We start from the raw sequence: 23081 nt of genomic DNA on the forward strand, positions 1-23081 counted from the left end.
AACTTTCTGATGCTTAAGATTTTTTGATGGCGTTTCTAAAATGACCAAAAAAAAAAAAAAAAAAAATCAAAAGAACATATAACTAGTGGCTATTTTAGAGTTACATGAAAATTATTTTATAATGAAGCTAATCTCAGCATGCTGTTTCTAGGCTGTCAGTGAAAATGTGGAGAAGCAGTCCGTGATCTTCTGGCGTGTCATTAAACCAATTAAACATCAAATTTCCTAACACTGCCCCGTCACACATCATCCCTTCTCTCTCTCTTTTGACAAAAGTACAATTTGCATTTTATTTGGAAATCAAAGTCACAGAGTCTGGAGAGAGAGGGGCGAGGCACAAGATCCGAGATGTTTTCAGTCCAATGTGTTTTACTGAGCATTTATGTCTACCAGGAAGTTATAGAGCACTTCATGCTTTCCTCTTCTGACAAGCTGCATAAAGAGGCTGGTTTCCTTTTCCAGCAGGAGCTGAAACATCCCCACTCTGCCAAAGATACTAAGACCTGGCGTAAAAACCAAAGTATGGAGCCATTATGTAACCTGCAGGTAATATCTTTGAGCATTTTGTTGGCACTAAATCGAAGCCAGTTTAGTTCCCTTTAAATGGTTCCATGTTTGCAAAGGAAATAAAGCTGATTGTATCCATCTACAGCTGACCAAATGCCCTCTGCCAATGCCAAATGTCTTTTGGTAAAGGAAGTGTGATGCTGGAAAAAACAAAGCTTGTGATCATTGGCTGCAATCTCAACGCAGAGCTATCAAACTAGGGTTCTGAAACCAGTGGCAATCCAATTAATTTAATCCTCCAACATGTCAATGCTCAGAATTTATCCGACTACCTGAAGAATTTGAAAGTGGAGATAACATAAAAGCTTTCTGCAGCTCTGACCGCTCGTAGGATTAGTTTGGAAGATAATGACCAACACAGCCACACTGGCAATAACTAGCCATAGTTCTTCAACACATTATGGAGGCCCTGTTCGTTAAGTGAACTATTCATTGCAAAGATGGCTGGCATTGGTAGGAAGGATTTAGATTGTTTTTCATGTGTGCAACCGACAAATTAGTTTTTCTAACACATAAATGTGGCACAATTTAAAGGAAATATAAGTCCAATGATATAATAATTAATTGATCACTAATCTTGCTATCTCTGCTCAGGCTTGTGTATGTAGATGATTCAATCCAAAAGGGCAAAGGGCAGCATAAAAACTACTCTAACTCCCCAGTGTTTGTACACACGTCCCTGTTCTCTGTCATTTTAAGAGCTCACTCCCCTTTTTTTTTTCATCTGCGCCTCTTCAGACGTGGTCTGAATCTCCAGTGAGCTGAGAGAGAGGCCAGGAAGACCCCCACCCCCCAACCCTCAACCCCCCAAACAACATTTATCAACCTTAACGCGGTGGTGGGCGTCTCCACATCAGGAATAATAATGGACTAACAGTCTTTTCTGCCGTTTCAGCTTGATCACCACTCTGGCTTCTCGGGGAGCTGGAAGAAGATGAGCCCTTTCTCTTCGGCTGAGGAGGGTTTGCTGCTGTTGCTGTGTGGGGGAGTGGGCTACATCCTGTGGCGTTTCCTGTGTTTGTAAACTAGACGGTGCAGAAAACGTCGGCGAGCAAAGCTGGTACGTAGAAAAATTGTATAGTTTTCAGTGTTTATGTAATGTTAATCATGCATTTGGATGTCTGTGTGCTCATTTTGTAAACGTACGGTCGAAGAAGGAAGTAAAGCGGGTTTATGCATTGTTACAGCGTCAGTGTTAGCCAGTGCTGGGATGCTAACAAATGTTAGCTTAATGATCGGGAGGGGGAGGCTCTCGTAACGACGGCCATCACGAATGTCTTTATAGCCCAGACTCGTCTGGAACCAGTTGAGCTTGTGGTTTCTTTTTTTTAGTAATCTAACTGGGAAAAACATGAAGCGATCCATCTTGTGAGGTATATACTCTGGCGAAACCGCTGTATCAATCCGAAGTAAACGTTTTCTCCTGATTTGCTCCGAGTTTTAGTCTGTAGCGGTAGAGTGGGCGAGGGCGCCACCGAGCAGTTAGCTGCTGTTAGCTAGCCTGCTCAAACAGCAGCTAAACTAACGCAGGGTTCAGAGGCAGGACGAAGGCCACTACTGCATGTGCTGAAAATGTACGTTTAGTATATAGTCAGCCTTTAGTTAGGTTAATTCTCTATATTTTAACTAGCCAAACGGCAACAAACATTTGTAAATTATGTACTTTTTTAAAAAAAAATTAGCATTAGCTGTAGCGTTCCGTTAGTTGTCTGGCTATACTAACGTTAGCTCACGTTAGTGAACTGAGAAGCTTTTATGATGGAAAAACATGAGTTAGTCCCATCACCAATCTAATATATATAAAAAACTAAAGTCTTCGTGATGTTTCTGTTTAAAATCGAATATATTGATAGCATTGTATTTGTTAAAGGGGGGGGGGGGTTAATCATGCTTTTGTCTGCCTTTTTTTTTTTTTTTTTTTTTTTTTTAAAAAAAAAAATCCTAAATGTAGTTGCATACAATAATGGAAAACAAATAAATTACTCGAACTGTATTCAACTAGCTTTTTAATGAGGAAAATATAATAGTTTCTACACAATAGAGCAGTGAAATAACAAATTTTAAAAGCATAAATGTTATCCTATTTATGTTAAATGTCAAATCCAAAGTGTATTTTAACACACTATGCTAAAATAAATTATTTCACACAAGTGAGCTTTCAGAGCAGTTTAAGATAAAGTCAGGATTGACTTATTGACTTACCAATTAAGACTTTACTTCAATTTAAAGGCTGAAATTCTGGGGTAATTAATGCCCTAGTAAAGAATGTCAAGGGTTTATGTCAAGATAATTTCTGTTGAAAGAGCAATGGTATGTATGTGAGTTAAATGTGTTTCAAAGGCAGACTCCTGTGAATTATTTTGGATGTAAATAAAAATCTGTAAACTGTTGAGACTCAAAATCAAAAGTAGTAATCTTTGTAACATCCAAAAATCACATTACTTGTTGTAGAATGTGGTATTTTCATTAATAATTAAATGATAGATATTTTAAAGGTTTAACTAAGAAACTACTGGCTTGATAAAAACTAAAATAAAATCCTCTTATCTTTAAAACCTGATTTTTATCATTTTTATTTTTTTCTTTTGATTTTATCCTTCTCAATCATCACTGAATTATAGATTGTGTGTAATTTTAGATGCAATTGTAATGTAGCACTTTTATTGGTTAAACCTATTAAAAAAAACAAACAACGGATAATAACTGAAACTGGTCTACGTTTCCTCCCAATAGGATAAAACTCTGAAGTATTAGGCCAGATTAAATTCACTCCTAGCTACAGTGAGTCCTGTTGTTAAAAAAAAAAAAAAAATCTGTGTTCATTACCTGGAATCATTTGTGCAAAGCAAAATTATCTGTTTACATGAACTTGCTCTGTATTATGTGTCCGTAAAGGCAGCCAATGAAGCAGTTGTAACTGTATGTCTGTCTGTTTCGTCCACATCCTCCTCTTCCTCAGTTTTAGTACTAGATGAGTGAGGTGGGTGTGGCTTCCCACCAGCCCGACCATCCTGACTGACGGATCTCTGGATGACCTTGTCCCCACCCCTGTCCCTGCGCTCACATATACCACAGCAATGTCACATCTGCCCAGCAGCTCAGTCCGCGACCATATGAAATGGGTTTGTTTTGACAACACCAAAGTGGTTACAAATAGTTTTACTTGCAGTCTTGTGTCACTCAGGATGTTGTCGTTGATGAATAGCTTGGCGGATGCCGCCACTGTTGTTACTACTGTCTTAGCTGTAGTTCATTTCAAATTGCAGCTCATTTTGTGTGACTTGATACAGTTTGTAAAGTGTTGCGTCTTTTTTTTTTTTTTTTTTTTTCCCCCTTCCCCTCCTCCTCCTCCTTCCTCATGCAGGCGGGGCTGCTTGGCTGCGAAGCTGTCCTGTCCAGCATGGCCCTGATGCAGGCCAGTACAATGGCTGCTCCTCCTAAAAAAATGATGGCTCCGCTCGGCCATGCACCGCCTCAGAGAGACGGACCCGACCGTGCTCCCCAGAGCCACATGATCCTCCCTTCTGGAATGAGCTGCCCACCCCTGGTTAGGACTCGCATGGGAAATATGGGGGCTCGGGGGTGGGGGTTAACTGCTAGGCTTTCACAGTGTGAAGACTGCAAACTTTTTTGCTTTTATACAATTTTTGCATGTAATTAATTATTCTCGGATAAACCAGTTTTGTTGCGTAATTTAGATTTGTCATAAACAAAATCATATTAAAAAATGGCATGAATTATTAGAGACGCAGTTTATTTCTGACGGTAACTGAAAATACTGTATGATCAAGAGTAAAAGGTCGCTGCTGTTGCTTGGGTTTTTTGGCCACGATCAGAACCTCTGTTTACAGCGCTAAGAAGAGACCTTTGGGAAAATGGGGAAATAATTAACTTTCTCTTGCTCCGTAGCTTATCAGGAAGGAAGGTGAATTCCAAGCTCCCCGCCTGCTGGATGAGAAGGACATGAGGACCAACGAAGACATGCAGCAGAAGAAAAAGAACAGGAAATCAGTGACGCCCTGTAAAGTGAGAGAACAAGAAGGAAGGGGAGGGAAGGTCAGTAGCCTGGATTGTTGAAATTGTTGGGAAAATTCTTGTGTTCTCATTTCATGAACGTGCGCTCGGCTCCCCCGCGCGCACACCGCGTTCAGCGTTCGACTTCGCTGATGTGTGGCTGCCTTGGATCATCCAAGGGTGCACATTTTTGTTTGTGTGGGGGTGGGGGGAGGAGCACAGGAAAGATGTGGAGGGGGTGGGTGGAGGTTCTCTGGAGAGGAAGGGGGGGAGGGGAGTGAAGTGGAGCACAATGACTGCAGTTGTGAGCATAACAGGGGGAGCAGTAACAGGAGGGCATTAAGGCCATCTGACATGACTGGGAGATTTTCTCATTTAAAATTGACGTTGTGCTTCGAGGAAAAAGCTCAATTTGACTGTTTCTGCAGTAATTTTAGTGCTTTGTGTGGAATAAACAATTTAACATGAATTTTGATTGTGTTAACGGTCACATTGAATAAAAGGGGCGTCTGATGTTCAGTTCACAAAGGAAAACTGATGTAAAGTTTCATTACACGCAGCAATAAAACATTTAATTTAGCTAATTTTGATGAGGACTTGCGGCTAATGAAAACCCCACTTTTCACACAATCAGAATATTATGCAAGACTTGTATAGAAGGATTTTTTTAGTTTTTTTAAACTGACATGTTAGTAGTATATAGGCAGGGGAAACCCGATTACATGTCAGGTATCCAGCAGACACCGACTTACCCTCAGCTTGAAGGGTAAGCAACTAAAGCTCGTTCCTACAGAAGCTGGATTTTCTGGGTGTTACATGAAACTGTTAATGAAAAGTTGAGTGGAAGGAGAACATGTCCTGATCCAGGACGTTAACTACAGCCGGTGAATTTCTTATATTGCGCCTGAACCAGACGTTAGAAGTGTTCCACATTTACTTTGGAAATTAAGGCCCCAGTTTCTGAAGGAAGAAAGGCCAAAAACCCCCCCAGGAGAAGTACGGAGTGCATACAGTTCACTGCATGGGTTTCCATTTCTGTCAAATATATTTTCTTTTGTGTGTGGGGAAAGGGGCTTTTGCAATGATATTCTGAAGTACAGACTTTCAGGTTTTCAGTAGCTCTGTATCATAATCATTAAAATGAACAAACATGACTTATGTTAGTCGGCGTGTATAACACAATGTGTACCATGAATGTAACATTTGAATTTCATTCCTGAAACAAATAAACTTCTCCACAATACTCTTTTTGTATCCAAATGCACCTCTGTGTTTGCATTAAAGTTTACTGCACATTGAGCATTTGTGCTACACTCTTCTTAAGCCTGTATTTAAAATGATTTTTTTTGTCCGTCTGCTTATTTCATAGGGCACAGGTGGAGATGAGAATGGTCCGGCCTCCAAAGTGCAGAAAAATTTTATTTGTGATCATTGTTACGGAGCATTTAGAAGTGGATATCACCTAAAGAGACATATCCTCATTCATACAGGTATGGTAGCTGCTTGCAGTAGCTCGACTTCTCTTTGAAGCCAGAACAGCTTTTACTGACTGAATATTTAAATCAAATGTTGAAAGAGGCCTTAAACGTTTAAGTTGGACTGAGTCTAGAAGTGTGCAGCAGTTGTGAGCTTTTTCCAGTGGCCTACTTAAAGCCTTGTTTGGTAACAGCTTTGCCTCACAGCTGACTGGTATCTGTGGGGGGACTTGAACTAAAACTGGTGCTCTTCGGTTTAGGGGAGAAGCCGTATGCTTGTGCCGTTTGTGACATGAGGTTTATTCAGCGTTACCACCTGGAGAGACACAGCCTCATTCACACGGGTATGCGTCCTTCAGCCGTGCCCATTTTTTACATAAATCTGACTACGCATGTAGTCTTTCACATAAATCAAGGGACAGATGCTGACGATTCATTTTTGTCTGTGGACAGTAACTTCCAACAAAGCCAGCCCCGAAATCTGTTTGCTCCAAATTGTAACATGCAGCCTTTTTATTTGTCCCCACAATCGGAAAACGAAAGAATAGAAGCCATTGTGGTCCTGTAGTCCAGAGTCCATTATTAAAAACTCTTTGTGTGAATTTCTTTGTTTTTAATAGTTTTGACTGTGTATTATATATTAGCTGGTGTAGTTATAGAAACGTGAAACTTGATGGAAGTTTTGGTCATTTTAGCATTTATTTAAGGATTGGTGAACATTTTTTTGAACAGGAAGATCTGGTGTAAGCAGAAGCTAATTTCAGCTTCTCACTCTATATTGATACTTGTTAGCCATTTTAGATTGTCTTAAAATACAAACAGTGCAGATTTTATATATATATATATATATATATATATAAACTTGGCATTTTCTACTTGCTCCATGGCTTAGATGGTATCAGACCTTCAGTGAGATTACCGCTAATTTATCGTGTCATTGCATTTACACATAAATTTTTTTGACTACATTGTCTTGCATTATACTATTGCTTTTATTTAAAACAGAAAAGTAGCAAGTGTTTGTCCCAGAGATGGCTGATATGGAGAAAAGACATTATCATGGTTCTTTGTGGGATTAATTGCAAATGTGATTAAAAATTACGGTAAAAAGGGTCAAAAGATTAATCTTTTTGACAACATGTATATTATAAAAAAAGACAACTACATCCCAATAGTTACATTCAGTTGTGCAACTGTGCTGCTAAACAGTGAAATAATTGTTTTAAGTCATATTTTGAAACACAGGATTTAATGACGATCTCATGAAACTGGAAACACGACTACTAATCCCTTTAACAATAGTTTTTCTTTCACAAAATAATAATGAATTATGCAATATTTTCCAATTCCTAATTCCTACAAAAAAAACTGTTATTGCAATTATAATAATTTTATCTGAACTGTTTTTTTATGGGGGTTTGCGACCATTATCACTGCTGTTCCATGCCGTATTACACGCGGTTGGATCTGTAAGTGTACAACTGCTTATGGTTGAGAATCCTTCTAGAAAATCACATTAATAGGTTAAGAGTACCTTGACTTAATTTTTTTACAATTTTGTTCTTAAAGTTGTTTGATGTTGAATCCCAGCATAAGATGTAAAACTCTTGGAGAGCTGACTCTGCATCTTTGCCGTCTCTAAATACACGAGGAGTTTCAGTTAAAAATAACTTGGATTTCTGTTCCTATGTACAGGTTTAATCGCCAACATGTTACAAAATTGACCATATTTACTCTTTAGTATGTTGTTGTTGTTGTTCTGGCTACAGTACCAAAAATATTCACCCCTCTGTGCTTTAACAAGTGAATTAGATTTGCAGTGAAGACTTTTTAACAGTGGACTTAATGATGGACTCTTACTTGTGGACCCCGGTGTGCAGATTTTAAGCTGTTAAAGCACAGGCAACACAAATCATGCAATACATAGCCCCTTCTTACTATGTATGTTCTTCGGTTTGTGTTGACAGCATCTGCATGGTGATCAAATACTGAATCCTTAATGTCTTATTGTGTACAATTAAAAAATTGCGGACATCAATTGGGGGAATGTTTACATAATAGCTATCAAACAGACTGGGTAAGTCAACCTTCTAAGTAATTGTTTTAAGTAAATTATTGCTGCCAAGTTATTCACTGTAAGAAACTGAAGCTAACTAACCTTGGGCTAATCTACCAATCCACGTTGATGTAGCTGACATTTACTGTTTTTCTTTTTGCCAATACTGCATCTGTCTTTTCCCCATACACACGTTACAAATTTCTTATTTTTACTTTTTTTTTCTTCCTGAGTTATTCTCCACTTACCAGACTGACTAGCTAATGCTTGTATGCTCTGTGTGTGTGTAGGGGTGAAGCCGTTTGCTTGTTCCATGTGTGACATGAGGTTTTTCCAGCGTTACCACCTGGAGAGACACAGACTCACTCATACGGGTATGCGTTCTTTTACCGTACCCAGTTTTTGTTTAGCGTGATTGAGTGGACTCTAAAGTCAGTGGATTGATTCTTACGCAGGGAAAGGGAAGGTTGACTTTGATCGAAGAAAAAAAAAAAAAACACACAGGGTGAAAGAAAAACACAGGCTGTAGGATTTGATTTTGTGGAACAAACCATTTCAGGTTAGCTCTGGCCCTTTTTTTTAAATTAAGTATTAGAAATATCTGCTAATACTTATCATAAAATTACTTTGATATCCTGTGTAATAGTTATCCTAACTGTGTAAAGACTGACGAGCTCTTAAAGGGTTTCTGGAAATATATTTACATTTTTCCCCCCTCATTTTTTACTTTTGTTTTTTGGATGGGCTTTCTTCCACACACTGACAATTTGTAAATATACACAAATACAAACAATAGTTGGAACTATCAGACAGTATAACAGGCATAAATAGATGTTAATGATTGCATCAAAAACAATTCACTTTTACTGTTGCTCACATTTTCTTTTTTTTCAAATTATTTTTTGACATTCTTGTATGTTTTATGTTGGTCGTATGAAAGTAAATGTCCTGTATTTTAGAAATACCTATTGTTGGCCACAGTGTGAAAGCACAAGGCACTGATGAGCTGATCACAGGTGGACTTGGTGTAAAATAAAACCTAAAACCCATAAGACAGGAAATTTATTTTTTCTCAATCCCTTCCTTCAGATTTTGAGAGGTTCCACTATGAACATTCATTGTATGTAAAATAACAATTTCATGACTTAAATGGTTTTCAATTGTTTTTTTTTGTTGCTTTTTTTATGAAACATGCAGCCATACCAATGAATAAAAGACATAATTACTTATTAGAGCTCAAGATCTTGGCTGACATTTACATTTACATGGGTGAGAAGTTTGTTCTGACTAGGTCTAGGGTCCAGTGATGCAAATTTAGAGAGGCCTAAATTAACTTTCTCCAAGAAAGTTAAAATCTGAGGAAGACCGACCTCACTACAACATAATTGGGAAAACTCATTGTAATATTTTTGCAGTTTTAATTTTGATGGACTTCAAATCCATTTTTTGACTTGTTTTCCCCCTTCTGTCTCATAGAAATGTAGCTTTTACCACCTCAGAGCCTCTATGCATTAAAACATCCCTAAATTTTGTTTTGTGACGTACTCCATTTCATTTGAAAGTTGATCACCTCAATACCTGCTAATAATTTTGCCAAACTTCTTTTAAACTAACATAAAAAGTGAATGAAGGAATAAACTGGTTGTTATGAATTCCCCGTAATCCCAAAGTAACGGCGTAGCTAATTTGTTGATAATCTGTGTATGTAGGGGTGAAGCCGTACGCTTGCTCCATGTGCGACATGAGGTTCTTCCAACGTTACCATCTGGCAAGACACACCCTCACACACACCGGTATGCGTCTGCTCACTCTAGAAGTTTCCACCGAAAGCAGAGATTTAGCAGATTTCAAATGGCAAGACAGACTAGTGTTCAGACACTTGTGGATGTATCCAGACATGTAGCAGATCGGCTAAGTTCAAGCTTAGCATTTTTCTATTAACTGTATGAATACTTTATGAAACAGCTGTGCGTGTGTGAACACTGCCTATATTCTGTTCAATTGTTAAGATCATCCCTGCCATTTTTCTTTTGTTGTTCAAGTGAAATAACCTTCACCACACACACCCACATGAAAAATGACACATGGTGTAAATGTATAACTGGGGAAAAAAAAACCTCACTTAGGAAATAGTTGATGGTCAAATGTTCAAGGTTTCTTTTGAATATTTACATACTTTTGTATGTGTAGGGGTGAAGCCATACGCTTGCTCTGTGTGTGATATGAGATTTTTCCAACGCCACCACTTGGCACGACACAGCCTCACTCACACGGGTATGGTTTCACCCTTCTTTCCTTCATCGGTGCCCAAATACCCAAATTTACTAGTCATGTGTAACATGAAATATTTATTAGCATTAGAGCGTCTTAGCTGTTAACATGTGTATGAAGTGTGTAGCCGCTAAATCCTGACTTGAAAATATTACTGACTGGATTGAAAACAGCCCTTTCACTGTAAGCAGGTTATAGAATAATCAAAGTCCGTGTTTCATGAATGTTGACAGATTAGAAAATGTTAGTTGGATGTGTATTTTGTTTCAGTTCTGGTCCTCCTTGGCATGTCTGGATACATAAAATACAGATGCACCTCAGTAAATTATAATACAATTGAAAAGATCATTTTATTTGAGTAAATGTAACCCACAAGTATAGATTTATCACACACGGAATATTTAACAGGTCTTCATTTGGATAATTATGGTTTTTAGCTAATGGAAAACCTACAATTCTGTTTCTCAGAAAATTTGGATTATTTATAAAACCAACTCGAAAAAATGGCTTTTGTTACAGAAACTCTAACTTGATCTGAAATAGGGATACACAAATTATTTAAAGAAATTAGGTGGATATCGGATAGTAATATTGCTGCTATTGGCCAATAACTGATATTTACAGATATGAATTATGTTCTATAAATTTCTCTAACCTTTTGACGCCCTAAAGAAACAACCACCATCCTGCACCGCATCACTATTACTGCCACATTCCCAGACAAATACCACATGGTCAACCCAATTCCAAAACGCAAACAAGATGGAAATAAACATTTGTTGTAAAAGTTACTGACTTATTATCAATAAGCTTTACTTATTAACTCCATATTTAGATGTTAAAAAATGACTACAATCTGCCGATGTTGACGCAGAGATATGCAGCAAAGAAACTCCTGGATGGGTTCTATTTTTTCCATCACTATGCTTGGATACGGTTTCTAAACGGCCACCATCTTTAGCGGTGACATGCTTTGGTTTGACCTTCATGTGGACAGTGTCAACGACTGTCTGGTGGACAAACGTCAACTCAACAGTCCCATGCATATGTAGGCCATAAGGTGGGATAAATATAACATTTCTACAATAGGCTGATTTTCTGAGAAAGTGAATTTTTGGTTTTTATTAGCTGTAAACCATAATTACACCTGTGCAATGTGTGTGTGTGTGCGTCAGTTTCAATATTTGAATCGAATTATTGAAAGAAATCTACTTTTTTTCCAATGATATTCATATTTACTGAGGAGTAGCTGTAAGTAAGTGTGTCCTGTTGAGTTCATTTTGTCGTTTTTACAAGAAAAACTTTGCTTTGTGTGTGCAGGGGTGAAGCCATATGCTTGCTCCATGTGTGACATGAGATTTTTCCAGAGATACCACCTGGCAAGACACACTCTCACTCACACGGGTAGAAGTTTTACTTAACCCTCTTTCTTGACAGTGCTAGGGGTTTCTAGACATTTTGTGTCAATGGTATGGGTCATTCTTTTGTCAGCACTAAATAAATATATACCTTTTTTTTTTTGTCTATCTGAATCATTAAACCTAAGTTGCGAACACAGTTTGTTCTGTATTGTTTATATTTGATGTTACGTCTTTATGTCTGCACAGAAATAGCTGGGTGTAAAGGTTAATGAGCATTTGTAACGAAAAATAGATATTAGTATATGTAAAAATCATGCAGCTGTGCCCTCGTTTGACTAGATTTTCTTGTCTCTAAAATCTGGTACTGTATACATTTAGGGGTGAAGCCATACGCTTGCTCCATGTGTGACATGAGGTTCTTCCAGCGTTACCATTTGGCAAGACACACCCTCACTCATACCGGTATGATTAATTAATTTTTCACTGTGAAAGTTTTCCCATTTAAAAAGAAAAAAAAAAAAAAAAAACTTTAAAAATTACATTCATAATCCCTTCTCCATACTTTAATTATACGACTGTCGATAAATCTTTAGGCTTTGTTGGAAAACTGTCCACTGCAGAAGTGATTCTGTCAATTACCTTGACTTTTGATACTGTAATGGTACTTTTGCATGCACATTGCTGACTATTGCTTGTTTTCAATGAGAGAAACATTACACTATAAGGTGCATTAAGTGCAGTTATGAAGCTGATCAATAACAAACATTCTCTGAAGATTTGGTGAAATTATTATAAAGCTTCAGCATGAAATTAAAACAAAACTGCTTAAAGCTATGAACAGCTTTATATCCATGTATTAAGCTAAACTGCACTGCTCTTTTAACCTATGTTAGTGTAATGTCTCTAACTATTAAAGCATGATGGAATAAATGATAATAAATTCATGGTTTTTCATGTCTTGATGTTGAATACCTCTAATTTTTGTTGTGTTTTAGGGGTGAAGCCATATGCTTGTACCATGTGTGACATGAGATTTATTCAACGCTACCAGCTGGAGAGACACAGCCTCACCCATACAGGTATGTGCTCATTTACTCGTATTTGCCTCCATCCAATCGCTTCCTGGCTTTGGTCGTGCATGCAGTACGCATTAATGGTTGAATGGCTGCTTCAAACTCGAGTTTGTAATGCTTGCTTATAACTATCCTGGCAGTTGCTGATTTAGTCTTGGAGCATCTTTACAAATCGTTGGTGTGTTAGAACATTTTCCCTGTTCTTTGTTTATGAAATGACATGACAACCAGGAAGAACGTGGAAATCAGGCTTTTTAGCCGTCATTGCATTACTGCAGCCCTGGAATATCTTGGTGCATGCTTCCTGACTGATGATTTTTTAATGCAATTTTATTATAACTCAGAGATGTTTGCCAGAGATCTTCAGAAAGCAAACTTAATAAAATATTTAATCAATGTTTTAAAACTCAAGATCAAATTTGCCTTACATTGTTGCGCAATGAAAGCTAAATTGCTGCCTGCAAATCAGAGATTCATGCAGTTGTAACTTTAGTCTGATTGAGAGATGTAAATTTAGCATATCCTGCAGTCGCACACACAAAAGGAAGCACTTTGTGAGGCCATATCAAACTGGAACTGCGCTCAGAATGGGCACTAATTTTACGTTAACGCTTTGGTTTACTGGGCAAAGAAAAAACCCCAGCAAATTAGCTGAATTTTGTCATTTTGTCATTTCACATTCAAAGTTATGGTCAGGAAACGATCATCTACTTTCATGCATACATAACTATGTTTGTAAATATGTCTCATGTTGATATTGTTTTGTAAGTTGGATTTTACAAAGATTTTAAATGACGGAATGAAGTCGACTTTCAGAAGTTAAACTTTTACTTTCTAATTTTCTGAAAGCACAACAGATGCTCTAATGTTGAAAACAGTTGTTTGCCAACTGCCTAAAATTGTCTCCTGCTATCAGCGTGATTTAGTTTGACAAATCTAATCAGGAAATCCTTTTTGGGTTTGTTGGAACCATGATCGCAATTAGGATTTATTTGGCATTTCGTGAGTTGGAACGATCCCCTCTGGAGATTCAGGCCCCAGTCGCTTGTCTGGTCACTTATAAACACCTCCCGAAAACCCCCAAACTACTTCTTTTTTTTTTTTTTTTTTGGTTTTAAACAAGTTTAACGGCCAAAGATTAGTGGCAGTTAGAGATGTGGAAATGTTTTTTTTTTTTTTTTTTTTTTTTAAATCGATTTGGATAGCAGGTTTGTGAAGCAAGCTGGGATTTCCAGTTCAAACCGAGCGCTGATACGTGCAGCCAAACTTTACTAAAGCAATTAGTAAAGTTTATCACTGATCATTTTTGGCAGTTGAGGTTTTTTTTTTTTTAATTTAATTTAATTTAATTTTTTTAATGCTAAAGCTCATACTTTGTGTGTATAGGGGTGAAGCCGTACGCTTGCACCATGTGTGACAAGAGGTTTTTTCAGCGCTACCACCTGGCGAGACACAGCCTCACTCATATGGGTATGCCTCTGCCAATCCTAAACCCGTCACAAGATTAGGATGCTGTAGTATGCCTGATCTAGACTCTCATGTTATCATAGCTGCATTCAGTCACAGATTCAGATAGCTTGATTTCCACTAGGTTGTACACACGGGTCTTGTGCAACCCATTTTGTAATTTACTTCAACCATATTGTACACTTGTAAGTTACTTTAGGATTATGACATTGGTTATTAACCACAGTTAATAATTAAACCATATTGGCTCATTTGTTACCAAACAGGATTTTTGACTCAGTTTTTTTTTTTTTTTTTTTTGTTGTAGAGACATAAATTTTTTATTTTTTTTTTCTTGATGCTCTGGGTTTAGGTGTGAAACCTTTTGCTTGCACCATGTGCGACATGAAGTTTTTTCAACGTTACCACCTGGCGAGACACAGCCTCACTCATACGGGTACGGGTCTGTCCACCGTCAGTCAGACTTTAGGGTGCACATTTTCTGTTCATTCACTTCACGTTTCTGCACATTCACGTCTCAGGAACGTGCTAATTACAGGGTTCCTGCAAAGTCTGGAATTCAGGTTATGTATTTTCCAGGTTCGTCTCTGGACGAGAAAATAAGAATATGGAAAATTTCTATTTCAATTTCTCTAGATCTCCATCTTTCTCTCATATTTCATATTTTGAAATGAACATAAAGGACTGAACTCTAAATGTTCTGGATCGTTTCTTCACGTGGAAATTGCTCTGGAACCCTGTAATTATAAAGTTAACAAAGACCTGTTGACATTGGACAGTATTGTTAAGGATAAGCAGGATAATTCATAAATCAGCATTTTAACTTTCTTATTGTTAGTTCTTAATGTGAAATCGATTAGGCACTTTGTGTGGTTAATAACCAATAACGTTAAACTTTTATTATACATTTAAACAAGTGAAAAGGAGGCAAAGTGATATAATACTGCTACTTTGCATTTAGGTGTGAAACCTTATGCTTGCACCATGTGTGACAAGAGGTTTTTTCAACGCTACCACCTGGCGAGACACAGCCTCACTCATATGGGTATGCGTTCGCCCACCTTACCCATGTCACTAAGATCTATAAACTGTGTTTATGTTTCATCAGATGTTCACCCAGCAAAGCTTACATAGTAATCTATATCCTCTCAAGCTGAATGTTAAAGCAGATGACAGGATTCAGGACTGCAACATCATCAGCTCATGTGATGTGTTAAATTGTGGATTTGAATTGGTTCATATAGTTTGATGTGTTCTCTAATAAAATCGGATACCATTTTCTTGGAAAAAACAAACAAAAAAAAAAAACCCCAAAACAATCCCCTGCAATTATTGTGGTTAACAACCCATCAATTTCGTCTATATGTTTGAAGTGTCATGCTTATTGATGGATTGTGAACACAAAGCCCAGACGGTTCTGTATATAATACTTTAATGCTCTGCGTTTAGGTGTGAAACCTTTTGCTTGTACCATGTGTGACATGAGGTTTGTCCAGCGTTACCACCTGGCGAGACACAGCCTCACTCATACTGGTACGCCTCAGTGCACTCGCCCTCTCACAATATACAGGACACTCCTCTTACTTTAAACCAGCGTCAAAAGTGTTTCCAGATCCTAGGGATGGGCGATATGGACATTTTCACTATATCTTACGGTATTTATTGCAGTGAAGATGGAAGGGATGAGAAGTCTGAAAGATTTCATTGCAATTGGGTTTTCTATAAATATGTGACTGTATGTAGAAAGAGACCTACAGGGCACAGATGGCTCTAAATATCTAATTAACCCATTATCAATTAGACTATTTCACTACACTGCTACATCAAGTATTGCAACAGAAATGCAGAAGAGTACACGATGCACCTTTAAACATTTGAGATGCACCATTTATTGATGGCCTGGTGGTACCTGGGGTGTGGGTGATTTGGTAATATCGGATCATATAATCTGTTAGGCACATTCTGTACACCATTGCTTTATTAACCTACTTTTAAGCAGCAAGAGTGAGAACTACATGAGTGGTAAAGTGGTGTTTTTACCTTTTATAGTTTGATATAAAGTCATTTAGTTTGGCTAAGTGATTTGTAATGGAGTGTATTTCAATAATAAAGTACAGTTGTACTCGACATAAATTAGCTAAATTTAACCTGGATGAAAATCTATTTTAAAAAAAATAAAAAATTTTGTGCCAAAAATGCTCTTGTCTTTCCTGTGAAAAAGTTGTTTGCACATTATGAATGTTAGAGATTCACCAAGAAATTATGATCAGACTTGGACAATTTCAACCGTGATCTCTCTAAAGTCCAGTCTTTCTGCGAACGCAACACACCTAAACACAACCAACAACCAACAATTCTCCGTGCAACTCGTTTCCGTGGGATGAAGACTCAATATTTACTGTTTTCATTACCAATGGGCATTAAAAATGACATTGAATGAAACGGAGACGGTGTTTAAATTGAAACTTTTTTCATAATATTTTGATAAATGTCTGCAGTCCATTCAAGCTGTGGGAGAGTAAGACTTTTGGTAGATAACAGGAAGGCTGAAAAGAAAACTGCAGTTGGTTTGTTTTTGTCTTTTTGAGCTTCCAGCCTCTCTGCCTGTCGGATTTAAAAACGATTAAATGAATTTTGAAATGTCTGGGTTAGGGTTGCCATGCTAACCATGCTAATTGTTAATCTAAGGTACTAAAGAGAAGAGTTTAATAGATCAACACTTTATAAATGTTTTAATTGGTCAAGCCCTGCTCTTTCACATGTTGATGTTGTCTCTGCTCATTTAAGGATGCTTCCTGTTCTTGGAGAGAAATCAACCTGAAATCTGTATCAGTTGGTGAAAGGTTTACAAAAACCAGAGCTACGAAACTGATCGACACATCTTTCTAGATTTTGAAGTGTTAAATATAGATAAATTCCATATTGTCCATCCCTAAATGGATCCGCTAGCGGATAAAATAGGTTGCAACAACAGAAGCATCAATTTGAATTATTCTAATCTAAAACATAATTGTTTAGATTGTTTACTTGGGGTAACTCATTCTTGTTATTATATGGTAAACAAACAACACCATATTGTCGTCCCTGCTGCTATGCACACCTCTTTACATTCATAAGTAATTTATCAAAAACGACTTGGCTCCTGTGAAACATTTGGCGTGTTAAACTCAGGAATCCATCAGACAGACAGAAATATCAACATCTGGTCTGTGCGTTTAAAACTCGTATCAGTTTGTTTTGTTTTTCTACGATGGTAAGAAAAATCTTGTTTTGTTTTTAGATGAATTTGACCATGTTCAATGACTTTAACAATATAGTTATGACCTTCACTTGAATAATTTAGAGGAAAAATATTCACTTCCGTTGAAACGTTTAAACTTCCCTCTTACTCGACGAGTCACTAACACAACACACACACACACACACACACACACACACACACACACACAAATGATTCTGGTGCTTTCAAGTTAATGATTTTAACTCCCCATGTCATAAAGAGCAAACTTTATCAACCTGTAAAGTAAGTACAGTGGTCAGTCGTTTGATTCTTTTTGCTGCTGACTAGTGTACCCTAAAGTTAACATGTGAAACGTGTATACATACATCTCTTTGTGTTGCATGACTTGGAAAATGTGTAGTTAAGTAATAATAATTTAGATCTTTTTTTGTTGAAGAATGGAAATGAGAGCTGAAGTGATATAATAGTAATACTGCTACTTTGCATTTAGGTGTGAAACCTTATGCTTGCACCATGTGTGACAAGAGGTTTTTTCAACGCTACCACCTGGCGAGACACAGCCTCACTCATATGGGTATGCGTCCGCCCACCTTACCCATGTCACTGAGATCAGCTTGTTCATACATTATCAAGTTTCAATTATCTCAGACAGTTGATATTTCTGTGAAAGTAAGGGACCCGTTTCCTTTTTTTTTTTTTTTTTTAACTCTGGTGCACTGTGTGTTAAAGTAACATGTTAAATAAACAAGACCAGGACTGAATACATCATCAGCTCATGAGATGTGTTTAGAAGTGGATACACAATTTGACAAAAAAAGAAAAAAAAAACACCAACAAATAAGAAACGAAACACAATGTTAATCGCATTCAAACAAATTTAGAGCATATGTAACTTGACCGTTTTAAACAATTGAGAAGTGGTTAACAACCCATCAATTGTAAATACAAGTTTCAAGTACATTTCTGATTGATGGATTGTGAAAAGTGAAGTAAAAGCCCTGAAATTAACATGTTGATGCTCTGCGTTTAGGTGTGAAACCTTTTGCTTGCACCATTTGTGACATGAGGTTTGTTCAGCGTTACCACCTGGCGAGACACAGCCTCACTCATACTGGTACGCCTCAGTGCACCCGACCTCTTGCATCGTTTACAGTACTGTGCAAAAGTTTTCGGCTCAAGCCGTAGGGATTCTCATCCGCTGCGTGTGGCGGCGTCACAGTGTGGGGTTGATATTTTTGAAGCAGTAAGACGGAAGCTGGTAGCTATTGATAGGAAGCCAAGTACAGGGAAGGAAGACGACCTGCTAGAAGCTGCAGGTAGAGGCGTACTCGTTTGTTCGAATGACCCAGTCAGAGTCCAGACCGAGAGTCTGTGGCAAGACTTGAAAACTTCTTTCCAGATGCTGAAAAGCTTAAAAAGCAATGTTTCTTTTTTTTTTTTCACTATAATGAGCATCTTTTAGTTGTTGTACCTTATAAATTTCAATCAAATAAAGTAAAATGTCTGGTTCAAACTTCACAAAACGTTGAAAATTTGAAGAGCCGAGTTCCCTAACGTATTGTCTGTACACTTTTTCTGAAATCTTTGGTTTATTTTCCCCATGTTTTACCAGAATGTAAATGGAGGAATGGCCCAAGACTGTTGCACAGTACTGTAGCCCCATGTTAAAACATTACTCAGCCATTTTTAGTTGCATGAATGCTTATATTAAAACGACAAAATGCACATTACATTCCTGTGCAGGATGAATTCCCTTTTTGCAGGGCTAGCTCGAGCTTAAACCCTGTCTGTCTTGCACTTGTGGGTGGTAGGGCTAATATATTGCTCTGTGTGTGTAGGGGTGAAGCCGTTTGCTTGTTCCATGTGTGACATGAGGTTTATTCAGCGTAACCACCTGGAGAGACACAGCCTCACTCATACGGGTATGCGTTCCTCTGCCGAGCCCCTGTTACCCAGAAAAGGCACCGGTGCATGAACAACAAACTCGAGTTTGGATTGTCAAGTCATTTGATGGGATGTTGAACCAGCCTAAAAGAAACTCGCCCCAGCTTTGTGGGGGCCTCTCTGTGTTGCTTAGATCTGGGCCATGAAATTGAGAAACTCCACTCTGATCTACACATAATGAGTTGATGACGAGGCCTTTTTTTTTTTTTTTTTTAGAAAAGCAGCTCAAAGTACTCTGTTTGACATTTAATAGAAGAATTATTTCCCCCTGAACTGATATAAGTGTTGGACATTTATTCTCTTAAGAAATCTAAATTCACACTCTTGCCATTTTGCTGACTCAAGACTCTAAGACTGATGCATTGACTGTGTATTTGTGTGCTCTTCCAGGAGAGAAGCCATTTGCATGTGACATGTGTGATATGAGGTTTATTCAGCGCTACCACCTTGAGAGACACAAGCGCGTTCACAGTGGGGAGAAGCCTTATCAGTGCGAAAGGTGCCAGCAGGTAGGTCAGGAAGCAAAGCCTGTTCAAATCCAGTCATGATGATAATGCATCTTATCTATAGCTCCCTTTCCTGCTTGCAATTTCCAATGGCTAAAAATGGGGAAAGCAGTTACAATGGATAAAACGGAAGAGATTTAAATAAACATCTACGAAAATGAACCGAATGTTTTGCTAAAGAGAAACGTCTTAAGACTGTACTTTATTAATTTTTATTAAAAAAAAAAAAAAAAAAGCAGAATCATTTAATATAAACCCAGAGTGACCAAAGGTGCAGGTTGATTTTAGTTTTTTTTATGAAAATGGAAAACATAACCAGGGAATTTGAGGAAAACGAATAAGAAAGAATAATTAAGTCTCAACAGTTGGTTATTTAAAAAAATATGGCTTAATAAACCGTAAGGCTTAAGACTTGAGTGGAAAAAAAAAATGAATGAGAAATGGAACCTGCACAACATATCCAAATCTTATGCATCAAAAACAAACACGCGTACAATTATGCAACAGAAATTAAGGGACCAACGAGGGTTACAACTGGCCCCCATTGTTGATTTTCATGAAAACATAATTTTCAGTAAGTCCACACTTTTGAAACTGGGTAGACTTTGGAAACATACCAGTTTTTAGCTTTAAATGATTTCAGATCAACCTCAAAACTTTTAAGTTTTGTGCCGTTTGTTAGTGAAAGATGGATTTATCTAATATTTTCCCTTTTGTCTCTCGAAGAACTTTTCACGCACAGACCGGCTGCTGCGACATCGGCGGTTGTGCCAGGGCCGCAGCGTAGCCAAAGTAGAGAACCAGCCATGCTGCGAACCACGCCCGTACCAGCAGGAGCCCCCGCCTGCGCCCCCGACCTGGAGCCCCCTGCACCCACCTCCGGGACGGCTGGCTGTCTGACATTACGCCTTCCCGGGATCCATAACTACAGCGGAGATGGGACAAGCCGCAGGGTTTCCTCCTCTCGCCTCTGTGCAGAGCGGCGCCACGTTCTAGCGCAGACCGCTCCCTCAGCTCCAGTCCTGGGATTATTAATGACAGTGGGGCAAAATTTTTTTTTTATATACTTACATTTCACTGTGTTCCCTTTTCTTCCCTGTTTTTTTATTTTAAATGATACTCTTTTCTGTGATGAACAGTGGTCAATGGTCCTGTTTTGAACATTTTTGTTCCCACGAAGAAAAAAAAAAGGTTTTTATTGTTCAAACAAACTGCATTTGGTGGTACTCCTCGGGAAGGGAACTGGATATTGTTTGTCCTAATGTATTTGCAAAAAAAAAACAAAAAAATGGTGGAAAAATACTATCGGAGCAACTTGGTAATTATTATTTTTTTTTTCCCTCTTAAATGGCCCATTTAGCCTCAAAAGAATCGTCACTCAGGTTTAATCGGTAAAACTGAGTTTTCCCTCCAGGTCGAGCGTGGAAGCTCCGCGTCATTGGGACCACGGTTTGCCTTTCGGTGCCGCTTATCAAGAGGTTTTTACCGGAAGCATCGACTGGCGCCTTCAGTGTTTTGATACACTAGATTCTGTCGACTCGATCAGCAGGGAAGGCCCGGTTTTAATCGGTGTAAATAATTGAAAATGTATATTAATCTCGATTGGACTTGAGTGTTGTCTTTTTATGCGTGAAATGGGCCAGAATAAGAGTAAAAATGGAGACGGTCCGTCGGCGCCGTTGCAGTCGAGTCCTGAGGGAAGCCGTTTGTCTGAAATAATGTTTGTAAACCAGATCGGTTTTTTTGTGTCGACTCGCGAGTTTCAGAGGACAGCGGTGTAACAGTACTTCTTCCACAATTACTGTCCACTCACCTGTGTGTGTAAATACTGAGGTCTCCAGTGCTGTGTCAGAAAAACTTCTCTCCCAGAGTTTGGGTGGAAACCGGTGCAGGTCGGCCCCCCCGAGTCTCACTGTTTGTACAGCTCGTCACATTGTGAGATTAGCAGCAGTATACAGAATATTGTGGCCTTAGTATGTTTCTTTATTATTTTTTTTGTTTGCCTTTTATTTTTCTGTTGTGTTTTTAGGCTGTGGCTCAGATACATTTACCAGCCTTTTGTTGTTTATTTTTTCTTTTGTTTTAAAATGACTAAGCTCTCAGTTGTTGAATGCTGAAAGCTTCAGAAAACAGACTTCATCTTTCTGATGGAAAATTTTAGATCATTATTCCTGCTAATTTTGTAACACGGCATACTGTCCTGAAGGTAGTGCTCAGCGGTTTTTAACAAATTGCTTCCTTTTTTTTTTTTTTTTCCAGATATGTGACCGGTGTGTAAATGTGGATCACGTCATTGGGTTTAGCCTTAAGTTTGAAATACACGAGTTATTGTTCTAAATGCCGCTGTAATAACTGGGTTTCTTCTGCGCATCATGAACTTTGGAGGGGATCTTTTCCAGCGGCCAATCAGCTGCTGGTCGTGTCTCTCAGCCCCCGCTGTTACCGAGCAGCTTCTGGCCCTGAAAGGTCAGTGCTGAATGGAGGAAGTGCTGCGTCCAGGCGACCTGTCTAACCTGTATTGTGCCGATGTGGACGACATGCTGTTGAAGCCATTAACCAAATGTGGAAGCTTTCTGAGGCCTCTGTATTTGCTTCAATGTGTCAGAATTGTAAGGAAATTGGGATGTTTTTTTTTTATTTTTATTTTTTTAAAACAAAGTTGTGCAGCTGGTAAATTGTGCACAGAGAAAAGGTTCAGTTTTGAGTGAATTGATTTGGCTGAAATTATGGCAGGAAAAAATGGGCCAAGTTTAAAGAAATGCAGTAATTTGCTTTGGAAACACTATTCCCAGTCTGTGGAAGGACTCCACCGGCGTGTGCACATATTAAAAAAAAAAAATGCAAAAGGGCAATACAGTATGTAGATGTTGCTTGTTAATATTTGTCATTTATTGTTTTTAGTATTATCATTTCCATCATTAAAACGCAATAGAATCCTTCCATCTCGGATCTCGTTATGAGATTTTGTTTTTCAGACTGATCAAAGGGTTAGCACATCACATTTTTATGGTTGTTTTAAGGACCTTTCTTTTTTTTATTATTCAGATGAAATTGTACACTGGAATGAAATGGAAAAACATGGAAATTTAATTTTTTTTTTATTATT

At 38.1% G+C, this 23081-nt stretch overlaps 1 protein-coding gene across 30 annotated transcripts; it reads left to right on the forward strand.

The window, feature by feature from the left end:
• The first annotated feature begins 1275 nt into the window (after window positions 1–1275).
• Window positions 1276–22917, forward strand: znf740a (zinc finger protein 740a). 30 transcript variants are annotated; one of them, XM_015020325.1, is made up of 21 exons: window positions 1278–1627; window positions 3527–3689; window positions 3932–4114; window positions 4477–4623; window positions 5951–6071; window positions 6317–6400; window positions 8403–8486; window positions 9822–9905; window positions 10303–10386; window positions 11704–11787; window positions 12123–12206; window positions 12740–12823; window positions 14204–14287; window positions 14637–14720; window positions 15246–15329; window positions 15734–15817; window positions 18016–18099; window positions 18556–18639; window positions 19364–19447; window positions 19860–19978; window positions 20702–22917. In XM_015020325.1, the coding sequence occupies exons 2-21, from the start codon at window positions 3645–3647 to the stop codon at window positions 20873–20875; spliced, it is 1965 nt and encodes a 654-aa protein (XP_014875811.1). In that variant the 5' UTR covers window positions 1278–1627; window positions 3527–3644; the 3' UTR covers window positions 20876–22917. The 30 variants fall into 30 exon arrangements, with proteins under 30 accessions (XP_014875824.1, XP_014875821.1, XP_014875822.1 ...); XM_015020326.1 differs by lacking the exon at window positions 1278–1627 and adding an exon at window positions 1634–1940; XM_015020338.1 differs by lacking the exon at window positions 12740–12823 and having other exon boundaries at window positions 1276–1627.
• Window positions 22918–23081: the final 164 nt, after the last annotated feature.

The sequence above is a fragment of the Poecilia latipinna genome, unplaced genomic scaffold (genome assembly GCF_001443285.1).
Source record: "Poecilia latipinna isolate Pla-1442-1.1 unplaced genomic scaffold, P_latipinna-1.0 Scaffold2570, whole genome shotgun sequence".
Classification (NCBI taxonomy): Eukaryota; Metazoa; Chordata; class Actinopteri; order Cyprinodontiformes; family Poeciliidae; genus Poecilia; species Poecilia latipinna.